This window comes from Oenanthe melanoleuca, chromosome 7 (genome assembly GCF_029582105.1).
Source record: "Oenanthe melanoleuca isolate GR-GAL-2019-014 chromosome 7, OMel1.0, whole genome shotgun sequence".
Lineage (NCBI taxonomy): Eukaryota > Metazoa > Chordata > Aves > Passeriformes > Muscicapidae > Oenanthe > Oenanthe melanoleuca.
In genome coordinates, this window is record NC_079341.1 from 4990062 (window position 1) to 5004710 (window position 14649).

The 14649-nt window shown below is 43.6% G+C and overlaps 1 protein-coding gene across 3 annotated transcripts in view; it reads right to left on the reverse strand.

Moving 5' to 3' along the window:
* The window catches only part of UNC80 (unc-80 homolog, NALCN channel complex subunit), a 121045-nt gene extending 106936 nt beyond the window's left edge, over positions 1-14109 (reverse strand). For all 3 annotated transcript variants that reach the window (XM_056495900.1, XM_056495898.1, XM_056495899.1), the window contains exons 1-7: positions 13785-14109; positions 12502-12550; positions 6539-6695; positions 5354-5652; positions 3484-3607; positions 2404-2477; positions 1918-2057 (exon numbers count right to left, since the gene is read on the reverse strand). In XM_056495900.1, coding sequence (XP_056351875.1) covers positions 1918-2057; positions 2404-2477; positions 3484-3607; positions 5354-5652; positions 6539-6695; positions 12502-12550; positions 13785-13876 — 935 coding nt within the window. In that variant the 5' untranslated portion in view covers positions 13877-14109. The remainder of the gene's footprint in view (positions 1-1917; positions 2058-2403; positions 2478-3483; positions 3608-5353; positions 5653-6538; positions 6696-12501; positions 12551-13784) is intronic.
* Positions 14110-14649: the final 540 nt, after the last annotated feature.

Genomic DNA, 14649 nt, shown 5'->3' on the forward strand with positions numbered 1-14649 from the left:
CATATGCCACACTATACAAAACACACAGCTCCAAAGTTTCTCCCCTAGTGCTGCATTCCAGGTAAAAAGGCTGCAAGTTTGACAACTTCAAAGTGAGCTGTCACAAAAACCCTGAAAAACTGAATTAGGAAAGAAAACAATGTGAAATGGGAATATGCTGCAATGTTTTCCCCATGAACCAAATGTGAAGCGTGCTTTTGTCAAAGTTCAGGTTGTGTCACATAGATTTAGCCTGCAAAAACTCAGCAGTATCCCAGCAGAGGAAACAAAACCCTGTAATTGTGAAAGGTGATGCTCTCTGGTCTCTGCAGGACCCTAACCAGTCTTTCATGCTCCCTTCCCTGTGGCACAGGAAAACTGAGGCATGGCACAGGCTGGAGCCAGGCATGTTCTCCTTATGAAATATTTGTAACTAAAGTCCTTCCTGCAAAGTCTATTTCCCAGGCAGCTGTTCAAGGCAGCAGCTGGGTAAAGGGCTGGTTTTTTTATTTAGTTTTATTTGCTCCAGGATTAAACTGTGTCATGTCTGCATAGAGAATTACACTGAGTGGAGGAGCAACACTTAGCTAGGATCAGAACAAACAAATTTGTTTAAACAGTTTCTGGAGAACCAGAAATTAAACTCTAGTTCATTTAGAGGAAAATCTAGTGCTTGTATAATCAGCTCGTGGTTGCCTGTGACTGCAGGGACAGTGGAAATGCAGCCTTCCTTCAACCCCTGGCCAAGGACAAAGGAATACTTTGGCTGCTGGCAAGCAGAGCAAACAACACTTTCTCCACAGTTATCTGCTGCTTGGCAACCAAAGGTCCCTGCACAGTTTTAACTCATCAATGAGTTCTGCAAATGAGGAGGCACAATGATGCTCTCTTCAAAGCCTGTCTGCAGCTCCATCCCCATGGCAACCACCAGACCCTGCCTGACAAATTGATCACCTGATTCCGTCTTCTTAAAAGGCTGCTTGTTTTTTTTTACAGCTGTGCACTCTGAGCAGTAGTGTTCACACACAGAAAGGCAGCTCTGTCCCCACCTTCAGTTTCACTGGCTCACATTAACTCAAATTAAACACAGATCCAGAACTGGCAACAGGCTTGATAAAAAATCCCAAGGGAAGCTTCCTGATGGGATGGGAGCTTTGACAAAGAGCTTTTTCCTTTGCATCACTGAAAGGGTGCCCTGAGCTCCCATTTGAGAGATCAGAGCTGTTCCTAGCTGATATCCAGATAATCACTCCATCCCATACTTCTGGCACGGTAATGAAGCCATTTCCTAAAACTGCAGTGTTTTGGATATGACATTTCTCAAAAGAGATAAGCAACAAGACCAGAGTTTTCAGGTGTTTAAGTAACACTCCCAGAGACTTAAAATTATAGCTCTCCCTTCCCAAAATCTCTGAAAATACTCATCAACTTGATTTACTTTATGGCACTACTGAGTGTCCAGCACTACTGAAAATCTAGTTCTACCCTTATGTGCCCAAATCTAGATGAATTTATTGGTGCCAAGTCTAAAGCCAGCTGTGCAACAGGATGCAAAGGAGGCAATGAAGGCAATGGAGTGAAACTTGCAGAAATTCTTTGCTGGGGGGAAGAAAATCTGGTCAGAAGGGAGCCAGATAATACATCAGTTGCCTGAAGCTGAATCCAGCCCAGAAGGGATGAACCTGAAGGTTATTTTTGAGTCTTTAATTACAAGAAACCAACATTCTAGAAATGACCAGAGTGTCCCAACAGGCCAGCTAGAGATTTCTCCAAAGAAAACAGCATTGAGTAACAAGTGCTGCCACATTTTTCATCACCCAGACCTGAGATTTGTTGAATTAAGAATTGGATACAAACATCCAGCACTCTCAGCATGTCCAGACAAAAGTGGATACCACTGAATCACATGAGCCCAATTTTTTCCTGATGGTTTTGTACCTGGGATGTGCAGTACTTCTCTCCTGGGAGGTTTGGGAGGACACACTTCCATCCAAGGAGTTTCCAGGATGACATGCAGAAACAGAAGCCTTTGGAGGTGCAGGATCTGGCTGTGTTGTCTCACAGACCACCTGCAGTCCCTTTGGATAGTTGTAAAAAAGAAAACAGGTATATAAACATATTTATCTCTCCCATGTTAGTTTTATAAGTGCAATTTGGGCTGAGACATGACCATTCCTTACACCACAATACCATGGAAAAACTGATCAATCCTGGGGCTTCTCCATACAAGGCATTGCCCAGGCAAAGGGAATATTGTACTTTGTACAGGTCTCCTGCCCAGGAGAATGATTTGGGATAGAAGGACCTTAAAATCAAGCCCCAACCCTCCTGCCATACACAAGATATTATATCTATATTATTATATTTATTCCCCTCTCCCTCAGCACCTTATTGAAGCTTGCCAAACCCTAGCACAGAATTTACCTCAGTATGTCCACTGTCCAGATTGGGGGATTCACAAGTCATGCTCTGATTATTGCTGGGAGAACTTCTCTTGGCTGAGAAAAGAAGACAAAGCAGGACATTTCAGGAAATGCCTCCTACACTGTAATGTACATATTATAAAGTATTACAATAAAAGGATAAACCAGAAAACAAAATCCAGCATCTATCTGCTGCAATCTTCCCAGGCACTAGTCACAGGCATAAAAAGAAAAGAGGACTGGGTTAGTTCCTTCAGTTCTTTCCATTGTGTTGTCAACAGCACTGTCTACTGAAAATCTCTATATCTTTAAAATTAAATTTGAATAGAAATTTAATCCTAAATCCATTCACCATCAGTTGTGTTTTCCTGTGCAGAGCAGTGCCTTTTATTTTGGAGTTCTTCATCCTATTTGTACATATATTCAGGTCATTTTCTAGGTTACATCAGTCAAAGTGTATTGTGATTTCCAATTTGCCAAATGCCTTCAGCACAGGAAATACATGGATGTCTCACAGAAAGTCTGAAACACTGTGGCAGACCAAGGGTATCACACAGACTAGGATGGCAAGTCTTGAAATTCTGTTGAAAGTTGTGCAGATATGACTTTGAATCAGACTGACTGCAAAACAACTATTGCAAAACTTCCTCATTAGATTTTTTTTATTTGCTGTTTGAAGGAAAATTTAAATAAATTGACTTTCTTTTTTCCCAGTTTGATAAAATGCTAAGCAGCATCTTCCTAGACATAAAAGATTCCATTCCAAGCAGTATTTCTGTCCTGCTGAAAAACTTTCATTTTTCTTCCAGACTTTACTTCTGAAGCTATTTTTAAGGATTTTCTGACCACAGACAGACTTATAGAAAAAAATCCAATAGTCAAAGAAGACTTAGGACTAATTTCCTATTTGCAATGGTTCTCCCATCTCATATTTAATTATTATTCAATTGACTCTGAGAGGAAACAAACTACATTAACAGGTTCCTGCAGGATCAACATATTCCTTATGTACAATGGCTACAGAATGCAAGGGCAGCATCAGGCAAACAAAGGGAAAGGCTCCCCAGATCCAGTCACAGACCTGTGATGATGTTCCTGATGGGTTTCACAAGAGCATTGAAGGCAGAAACTTCAGGCTGCCTGTGCTCCCACATTGGCTGCCAAATAACAAGGCCACTAGCCAACCGGAATGTCAGGTCAGACTCCTGGAAAAAAAACCAGAATGTTGTTCCCAGTCAGTAAATACTGTCATTTCTGCAATGCACAGACCTTACAAGAAATAAGTGATATCATGTGCATTTGTCCAGTCAGTATATGGTAACTCAAGGGCTGCTGACAATACCCAGCAGGCTCTATACAGGTCAACTGTGGCTAGTAAAAAACCGTGGGGAAATTTCAGTCCAAAAATATGCAAAAGTTTTTTTTTTTTCCAAATGAAATTTCTATTCCAGTCAATGAACCCTGTTTTTCCTGGTCATTAAGCTGTAACAGAAAAGGCCATTCCTGTCACAAAAAATATCCTCTTTTAATTATACATAAGCACTATGTTTAGTATTCAAGCTCAGCTGTAGGATTTACACTCTAAGACTTGAACTCCTTCCCCAAAAGAATAAGAATACTAAATATTAAAGCATTACTTGGAAATTGAGGAAACAGGTTAGGTCTGCCTATGCAAACATGTGTCATCTCCCTTGAGGCCATGCATTGCTTTGGCTGTCTGATCAGGTAGTATTCTTCCCCTGAGACTTAAAAGACACTGAGAGGACAAAGCTCACTTAGTGAGCCATTTACATGCCTCATTTAACTCCTTTCCTGCACTTGGTTTTGATGACAGAAAAGTGCATGTTTTAATTGGCTTTTCAATGTTCATCACCACAGTACTCCAGAGATCTCAGAGATATTCAAGGTAAACTTGAGATATTGTTATCAACCCCATCTTGAAAACAACATGCCAGAAAGATTAATGTAGAATATTGGAACTCCAATCTCTAATGGCCAAGGTCAACTCCAGGTTTCATTCCATTTATTCAAGCAGCAGCCTGCATTTTTGTGTGCAGAGCTGGGAAGAATTCAATATCTCTTCCTGACCTGCAGCCTACAGAAAACCAGTAAACAAGTATGAAAAATCTGGGCTAAATAAATTAAACACTACTGCACAAGATTTCAGTAGCAGAAGCAGAGAAAGAATCTTGTTCTCCAGTCTTGCTTTTACCTGCATTAATGAAAAGACTATTCTTTATCTACCTTCTTCAACTGTTGCAGCACAGAAGGCAGGATTAGAACAGACAGCCCCATCACTTCATGACTTTACAGTTCTTTTTTCAAGGATCTACTCTTTGCCAGGCCTAGCTGGAAACAAAGGCTAAATGGCAGCTTCCCAGAGGCAGGAGTCAGAGCATAAAGAAAATATCTTTTCATCACATCTCTCTGCAAAGCTGATGCACTCTATAAAATGAACAGAGGAGCACCAGTAGGCAGGAGGTCTGCAGCCTGCTTCACACTTCAGAACAAGAGAATGCTCCACTGCCTTTGCCACTGCCATGCTTGTAACCTGGTAATTAGCATCAGGATGATCAGCAATGACAACAACAAATCCCAGTGGCAACCCCACGGTGGAATCCCTGGAAATCCAGCAAGGCTTTTCTGAGCAGTGGTTGAGAATCACTGGAGCAAGTTAAAGCTCATAATCCTTTCTGCAGATTTCAGGATCCCAGAAACTCCACAGGGTCCACAGATCTTTGCCATCACCAAAGGCTAAAAATGGCTCACTTTCTATTTTTTTTTGTCTTGTGCCTGCCTGATGCTGTGGTGATTGTTCATGTCACTGGAAGGATTTCTTCCCAATGGCAGCTTGGTAAAATATTTCCAGCAGTACTCAGTGTGCACTGCAAGCTGAATTAAATAACAATCACAAAGGCTGAATCATTCCTTTCCTGCAGTTTACCACTTACCCTAATCCTGTGGACCAGGGGAGCAAAGAGGAACACAAACAGCTCTACTGTGGCCATGGAATTCTGGAAGAACTTCCTTCTGTTATTCTCCTCCTCATCAGTCACGGGGCTGGGCCGGGGATGCCCTGGTGATCCTTGGTTTTCAGCCTGGTGGATAAAGGCACTGCTGCTCCCTCCCCAGCTGGAGCCTCTGTCTCCTCCAAATCTGTCATTGCTGCAGTCCTGGGGAGCCTCCAGCAGCATCCAGTGAAGAGTGTGAAGAAGTTTTGTTTCAGCTACTCCGAGCTTATCCTGATGTCCTGCATGGAAAAATGCATCACAATATCCCACAAGGTACCATTCTCACCATTAATGATGCTTCTGACATTGTTTCATAATTGCACTGCAGGCTGGACATCTAACTCCCAGAGAAGCATTTGAAAATTAAAATTCTACAGTTAAAAGCACCAGCATTCTGTCTCATTTTATCTGAAACCTCCAAAATCAGAAGCCTCAATTTATTTCCCAGCATTTGGAGCTCAGTCTGTGCAATGTCAGCAGCATGGACATAGAGTGGTCCCAAAAGAAACTAACTCAACTCAGTCTTGTCTGTTTGACTTTGTTGAATAGGACACAATGCCAGTGAGCACTGCAAGGTGATCAAGCTGTGCCTTGTTCATGTTCCCTCTTGTCTCAGGAAGCAAATTCCTGCTGAAGTCACTGCTGAAATCAGTACAAAAGTAAGTAAAGTAAGTTGGATTTGTACCTGCCTCTCTATTGTCTGTTTGAATATTTGCTGAGAGATACATGCATTGGTATAAATAAAAATAGGAAGAAAACCCCTAAAAACTGAAGATAATAAAAGTACCTGCTGCAACTGACCACTGCAGCACATGCCTTGGAAGAAATCCATATTCCTTCAAGGAATCTATGCCTGCTGGGTGCTTAAATAAGTTCTATTATTGCTGGGAAATAACTAGCAAAATATTATTGAACTAGTCTGACTCTTCAGCTCACCAGACCACTAACTGCACTGGGGAAGATTTCACAGGTCACCCTTCTATCACTGAGAAAGACAATCATCAAAAAAGGCAATCCCCAGAAGAAACCAATTAGGATTCTGAGGATTTAGAATCTGCACTCTGAGCAGCAATCTGTCATACTGGAAGTGGCAATAATGGACAAGAAGGCCAGGTGAGCACTAACCCAGCTTGTTCCTGTTGGAGAGCAGCGTTGCAGTGCAGTGCAGCACGTGAGGGAGGGCAGCCTGCACCAGTTCCCAGCGAGAAATGCTCTGGATGGCTTCAGACAGGGCTGGAGAAAGGCCATGCAGCTTGTTTTCCACTAACACTCTTTCAAAAGACTAAAAGTAAGAACAAAAAGAAAAAAAAAAAAAATATATAAAGATATCTATTTCTGTGCATTCTTTCCAGTACATGAACATCCTCTTTTTAAAACTTCTAATTGTATAACTGAAGCAAATTTTATCATATTTATCATATTTGTCTTGCAAACTCTAATAACTAAAGCTCACCAGACATATGGACATACTTGAGTAAGAAATTAATGGACCATTCAATATATTTTCTGCAATATAAGAGAACTGAAGCTAGCACCATCTGTATATTAGTAAGTGCTGACATCAAACCAGACTTACAGCAATCCTGTTAGAAGCCACAGGAGCTAAGGAAATCTTGTGTTTGTGGAGCTGGGTGCTGGATATTCCTAAGCACACAGACTCTTTCAGTTCAGTGTAACACAAAGGGCAAACCACTAAAGGTATTTGGGCCTTAGGAAATGTTTTCACACCCTGTCACAAAAAATGGCCAGTGTACAAATTCTTTGTCCAGCTGTGATGTAATGGTTTTGGGAACACTTACAGAGCTGATGGCTGCAGCAAGTTCATTATTTCCACCTCAAACAACACAAAATGAGGCTCTCTGCTGCTGAAGTCCCTAAGGAAGCTCCTTATTGTTATCTGCTCCAACCCTTTCAGTAAATTGCTGCCCTGATCAGATAGAAAGATCTTTTTATATGTCACAAGTGCAGTTATATTCCTTCACTGAAGTACTTATGGCAAAGATAATGACAAGGCATGTCCTTGCCATAAACCAGCTTAACCTCATGGCTACCTGTTTGCTCACAAGCTGTTTCACCCATTTTTATCCTGCAACACCAAACATATCACTTCTTTTCCTGTAAAATTGAGGCCAACAGACTGAACCCTGAAATACTGACAGCAGCCATCAGAGCTGCCAACAAATATCAGTGTGCAGGAGGTCACACTGCCCACCTATCAGAAACACTAGGCTGCAGTCAGAATTTATAATACATTTTCTTTATGGACTAATGGCTGAAACTGGAGGGCATTTGCTTTAATACATGGAAAAAACACTGGCTTCCTGAGGATCAATCAAAAATAATGTGCCATGGATCATGCTATCAGCAATATGTGCCTCTTAGCACCAGGAATGGATAACCTGTCTGCCAGGGAAGGGATGCTTCAAGTAACCCTTACAGTGATCTCCTGGGGGCCACAGCATCTGAAAGGAAAACACTCTCCTGCCATTCAACCCTATCAGCTCAGGAATGGAGGCAAAATGAAGGGGTACTGATGGTTTGAAAGCCCAGACAGGACAGGCAGTAAAGCACCTATCCTAAGGCCTGACTGTTCTGTTCCAGCCAGGATTCACAGCAGGACAGAGAGTGCATTAGTATAAAGACAGAAGAGGTTTAGAATAAGTAGCCCAGTCAAGGGACTATTGCACAACAAAAGGGGAAAACAAAGCAGGAAAGTATTCCCAGAAGAAGAAGAAGAAGAGGTGCATTGTTACAATGACCACAAAGCTTGAAAGAGCCAGTGAAAAACATGAGGTTTTTATTTTTATCAGAAGAGGACAGGGACCACTCCTCAGTCATTGCTCCAGCCACACTCTCCTATTTCCACTCATCCATCAGCTCTGGGGCTCACTGGATCCTTCATTCAACCAAGCCAAGCCTCTACACAGGCCAAAGGAAGGTCAGTGCAGAGGTAAGGGGTTCCTACCCGAGTCTGTGAGCTGGATTAGCTCACTGAAAGGCCAGCCAAGCACCAGAGCTGACCAAGCTTATTGAACTGAATCATCTCACCTCCAGCACAAAAGCCAAACCATAAGCTCACACTTAGTAGGGTTGACAAAGCTGTTCAGTTTGCAAGGCAGGGGGATGAAAAAAAATCCCACTGGGAACACCAAGGCTATTCTGAAGTGTGACAGAAGACACCTTGGTGCTCCCTGGCTCTTTATTCAAGAACTCATTCCTGGCTACTTCAATGGCATCAGGCAGAAAGTTCCCCAGCAATTGCCTTCTGCAAGCTCTGACCCACAGCCTGCACACTTCAGAAACTCAAGAGGCAGCTAAAGACTCTGCAATTATATCTTTAGATTAGGTTTGTATTTATCACAACATTTTGGGCTGCTGAGCCCTTGTGAAGATTTCCCTGTGTGGTTAGCCACCAGATTCTTCTGTTCTTTCCAAGCCTGAGCAGAAAGCCAAATCTTTGTGTACTGCAATGAAAGATTCACTTCTGGAATAGCTTATGTGATCACAAGCACTGTGTGTTGCCAGAAAAATGCAAACACAAAACCTGCTGCATGGAAACCACTGAAGGTCCATGCCTGCTACAGGCACTGCCTGGTACAAAGCTGCTGCTGTGGATGTGCTAAACTGCACATCTAAATTGGCATGCACAACTAAACTGGCACCAAGCCCCACTCTGATACCTGCCACAAGCAAACCTACAGCAACATGCAGAAGGAGAAGTGCTCCTGTGGAATTTGCCTGGAGCTTTCCACTAAGGCACTCAAGATGCAGGGTCCTGTGCTGCTCCTGGAGAGCCTCCTTTGGGTGTGCTGTGGCTCTTCTCTTCCAGAAGGGAATATGCAGACACTGGGGCAGAAGAGCTAATTTTCACCCCACATGAAATGAACTAAGCAACTGCTGCCGTAGCTGAGAGGAGCTCCATGTTTCAATAAGAAGGCAGAATGAGAATGTCTGAGGGAGCTCCCTGTGAGTGAGTCAGAGGACAGATGCTGTCATGCTATGGGTGTGTCTGGAGCCACAGCCTCGGGGCTGCAGCTTGGCTGAGAAAACAACTCCCTGCTCAGAGCAGGCTTGTTCATGCCCACAGCACCCCCACACACCAGAGGCAGATAAAGAACATCTGCCAGGGGGGAGTTAGTGCCTTGGCTGGAGGATCAGCCTCTTTCAGCAGGGCTGTGTGTGTGTTCAGCTCCCTCAGGACCACTTACACAGCGTTTTTCCTTTTAGCCTGGTGGTGACAGCTGTTTTCACAGGGATGGGTGGCCAGCCCTGTCTGGCTGCCTTCCCACTGCTGCTGTTCTCCTTTCACCTTCATCTCCACCAAGAACCAAATACCTTGTGAGCAGATCAGCCTGTGTGCCACAGTCTGCTGTGTCCTGCAGCTCTTGTCCAGGCACCTCCAGGCTGTCTGTTCCCATTTCAGCAGCATTCTGGAAGTGCAGGAAGGAAGTGCTGCCAGTCTGGGGCAGGTCCCTGAGCAAGGAAGAGTTCCTAGAAAGATCTGGGAACCCAGGAGTTCATGGCACAAGGGATGGTAAGCCTCCATTCTTTACTAAACACAGCAATAGCACATTCACAAGTAGATGCCAAACACCTTACTTACAGAAATTCAGTTTTCTGCAACCATGTCCATTGACTGGGTAAAATAAAGGTGGCCCCTTTCTGAACTTGTTTCCATAGCTGTACTTTCATTATCCATAATAACAAAACATGTAATTACATTTTCAAAAACAAGCAAAACAACAACACGACAACAAAAAGAAACCCCAAAAACCTCCCAAAACAACAAAAACAAAACAAACAAGCACCAAACAAAAAAACAAAACCTTTCCAAACCTAAAAAAAAAATAAAACAGAAAAGAGGAAAACTTTGAATTTGCAGAATCCAGAAAAGATTTGAGTTCTTCCATGGCCAATGCAAGCCAGGGCAGAAGAATTTATGCATATCTTTGAGTTCCTCACCATCACCCAAAAAATGTGTTAGCTTTGTCCTAACACTTTGTCCTAACACTTTGTCCTAGCACTCACATGCCTTCCTGTGAGGTCATTTACAGCTTTGACTCATGCACATTAGGAATGGCCTTGTGTCAGGGCAGAACAACTTCAGAATGGGGAGGAGAAAGAACATTAAATCCATACTGAGGCACAAACATATTTAGATGTTGCAAGACAATGTATGGGGGAGGGTATTTACCTTCAGCTTAAAGGCTGTTATTGAAGTAAGGGTGATGGCTCAGGTAAAGAGAACAATGCAAGGAAAGAGCCAGCTCTTGCCTCAAGTATTATGGTATAAAGCAAAGCTCAAAGAAGCAATGCAATGTGTTCTTGCAGACCAGATGCTGCAATCACTGAATCTCAGACTCCAACATCTGCTTCCTCAATGCACAATATGCAGCAAATTCTGCTGCAGCAAGTTTAGAGCCAAGAATAACAGGATACTGCACAATGTTGTCATAGGCATTGCCAGAAAGTTAACATGCCTGGCTAGAGAATTATAAAAGGACAGATCATGCAACAGGTGTACAGCATTTTTAGGCACACTAGTCAGTACAGGGGTGTTGGATAGTCAGCAGGAGGTTCCAGAAACCCCGTCTCACCCATGCACTCAACACTCTGCTGCCCCACTGGATAATAGAGAACGTGTTGGGGTGGGCAGACATCCCTGTGCACCAGTAGGTAGAGAAGATGCATGAAGCAGGTATGTCAGTTCAGGCTGTAACCCACAAATTCCTCAAAACTGACCTCCACCTTTGAAAATTTTCTACCATAATCTAATGATTGTGTTAAGAACTGGAGAAGAACCAAGCTCTTCATCCAAGAGGTGGAAATGTATTGGATCTTTATGAAAAGCCTTTTCTCAGAGCTCCCTCTCTCTTGGCTGCAGCATGTGATTAATGCTGTCTTGCAGTTTAGGGGGGTTTTGGGTGCAGCTTGTTTTTTACACTTAGCAAATTTCAATGTGTGCTCACAGAAGAAATGGACTTCAGAATTAGCTGATGCCATAGCTGCTACCCATCAGTAACAGGTATGAGCCCACAGGTGAAGCCACAGCCCCAGATTACAGGTGTTCCTGCACTCCAGGCTCCTAGTAAAGGACAGAACAATTTCCATTTCCCAACCTCTCAACAAACATACACTGTCAGTGGGTATTCACCAGTGATGATGCTTTTTGCTGCATATGCTAGAATTGAGTATTTTACTCACCAACACACTGAGCCAGTGCTCCTCTATTTGGTATCTAGCAAAAACTGTGAAAAATTTATGGGTTTCTTAGAAGAAAATGACTCAGCAACAGATAAAGCTTCTCCAGCATAATGCCTTGTGAGAAGGAAGTCAGAAAATTGCTGCAGAGCAACCTAAGAACTTTAAACTATTAAGATACTTGTCCAGACCAAATTTTTCCACTCTGTCAAGTTCGGCTGCAACTGCCTAATGTACTTTAAGTAATCCAAAGGCCAGCAACCATTCAAGGAATTCTGAAATTCTCTGGATACCCATCTTATTTGAACTTGCTTTATGTCTTCCCTTTTTGGACTTTTTTTGGCAGTACCTTGAGGCTTGACTTGAAGCAGACTTAGAAATAAGAGTTATCATCCTGATAAGATATGCTCCTAATAATTTCCAGTAGAAATGTTTCCCATCTTGCACAATAGTAAAAGTATTGTTCAAAGCCTGCTAGTATTGTTTAGATTTTCCAGATTATAAGCTTGAGAACCCTTCAGCAATCACAAACTGAAATGACATCAATCTCATGCAGAAGCATCCACACAGGATGAACTGCAAGGTTAGAACCAGACTGCCACAGCTCAGTTTGTCTATGTCATTATTTATTTAATTATTACAGCATTACTAATTAATTACTTATTACTAATATCCAAATAAATTCTTTTGTTGTGTCTAAAGATGGACATGTTATGCAAATTCTCTATAGGGGAACAATTTAAAATCCTTCATGTGATAAAAGTTCAAAATGAAGCTGAATGGGCTAAATCCATTTCTGGTGTAAGCTGATCAGCCACTGTGGTCAGATTGATTTGCATGAAAAGTTAGTTACTAACAAGCATTGCAAAAGAGACACATGTACATACCACACAGGAAGCTTCATATTGTTTCCCCAGTTTAGGTCTTAAAAATGCACTGAAAGAAAGGAGAATAAGCATTAGAGATCCAGTACATCAATACGTTTATTTTTTTTTTTAGTTATTTTTAGGATTCTTCTCATATCAGAAGATTGTCAAAAGGCTGAGAAACTCAGCATAAAGGAAGACATAAGCCAAAACTACATTCAGATACCTGTTGATGATGTTTGATAAATGCTGTTAAGAAAATCTGCCCTGATATCTCAAGAGGTATTTAATTCAGCCCACAAGTTCCCAGGGATAAAATCTTCCATCAGACAATTTTCAGCCATTTTACTTCAGTGAAAGATTTTAAACATATTCTGTTTAAAATGTGTTAAATATTACTGAACTTTGCCTTGCCTCTATTTTTTCAGCCAGAGATCAACTTGCCAGCTCTGTATGAAATATTTCCTGCACAGCTGCTGGCATGGAAGGCTCATGGTGAAGTGCAGGCCTGTATGCTGCATGTAGAGAACACCCACCCTCTATCCTTCTCCTCCAGAATGAGATCAGAGTAAATATTAAAAAAAAGAACCAGGTCACCTTATTGCAGGGTTTTTTTAAATTTTATTTTGAAGGACATTGACTGTGGCATAAGGGGATTTTGTGACTGAGGCCTTAAATTAGAGCCACAACCTTCAAATCTTCCAACCTCCCCCACTGCCCCCACGATGTTTTCAATTTGGAATCCTGCTAGGACAGGAGGCTGACAGGATTCACAGGGAACATAGAGCCCCAGCCATACATTCACACATCTCCAACCCCTCCCTCTCCAGTTCAGTGAAATAAGGTGAGACTTTATCCGTTTGCCATGTTGACCTTTTCAAAGCACAGATAACACTTCCAGGACGGCTGCAAATACTCAAATACAGAGAGAGGCAAAGCTGCAGGACTGGTGCAGCACTGATGGATGCTGCTCCTGGTACAAGAACTCTGTGAATTCTCTTAAAAGATGGGAATGGGGGGGATGAAGGGGATGGGGAGCATGGGACAGGGAGGAAGGGAAAGGTGCACAGAGCAACACGGACATGGATGGTTTAAAGTCAAATCAAGAAGCTGCCGCCGGGTTAAGCTGCCTTGAGCCCCCCTCCCACACCCGACACACACAAATTGCTCCGTGCTGAGTACAAAAATCAGGTTTTCCCACACTGCAGCCGCAGTGCTAACTGCATCCCCCGTGCCGCCGCGCAGCACCCCCTCCGCGCTCGCTCTGCCCTGTTGCAGCCGCATCCCGAGCGCCCTGCCCTCACCTGGTTTGCCTCCAGAGGAAGGTCTGGATGGGCAGGGGGATGCCACGGCCACTCTCCTGCTCCTGGCCCTCGGAGCTTTTCCTTTTCACCATGGTGCCGGCGACAGCGCCGCAGCCTCAGCGGACGCGCCAGCCGGGATCTCCCATCCCTGCCTCCCCGCAACTCCTCACCCTGTCCCCTCCCTCCCCGCAGCCCTCCCTCAGCCCCGCCGGTGCAAAATGGCTGCAGAAGGCAGGCAGGGAATCCGGGGGGAGCGAAGATGTCCGCGTCCTTCAGCTTCCTCCCCTCCTTCAGCTTCCTCCCTCGTTCAGCACCTCCCTCTGTGGACAGCTCCCGCGGGAGGCGGCGGGAGGGGAGGGCAGGGGAGGCACCGCCCGCCAAACTTCAGCATCGGCAGCAGCAACAGCGGCAAAAACAGCGTCAAACACATCAACAGCACCAACAACAGTAGCAGAAACAGCATCAACGGCGGCAAAAACAACATCAACAGCACCAACAGCAGCAGCAGAAACAGCATCAACGGCGGCAAAAACAACATCAACAGCACCAACAGCACCAACTGCACCAACAGCACCAACTGCACCAACAGTATCAACAGCAGCAACAGCATCAACAGCATCAACAGCATCAACAGCATCAACAGCACCAACTGCACCAACAGCATCAACAGCAGCAAAAACAACATTAACAGCATCAACAGCATCAACAGCACCAACAGCACCAACAGCAGCAACAGCATCAACAGCATCAACAGCATCAACAGCATCAACTGCACCAACAGCATCAACAGCAAAAACAACATCAACAGCATCAACATCAGCGAAAACAACATCAACAACCCCGCAGCAACAGGGGGATGCTGCCC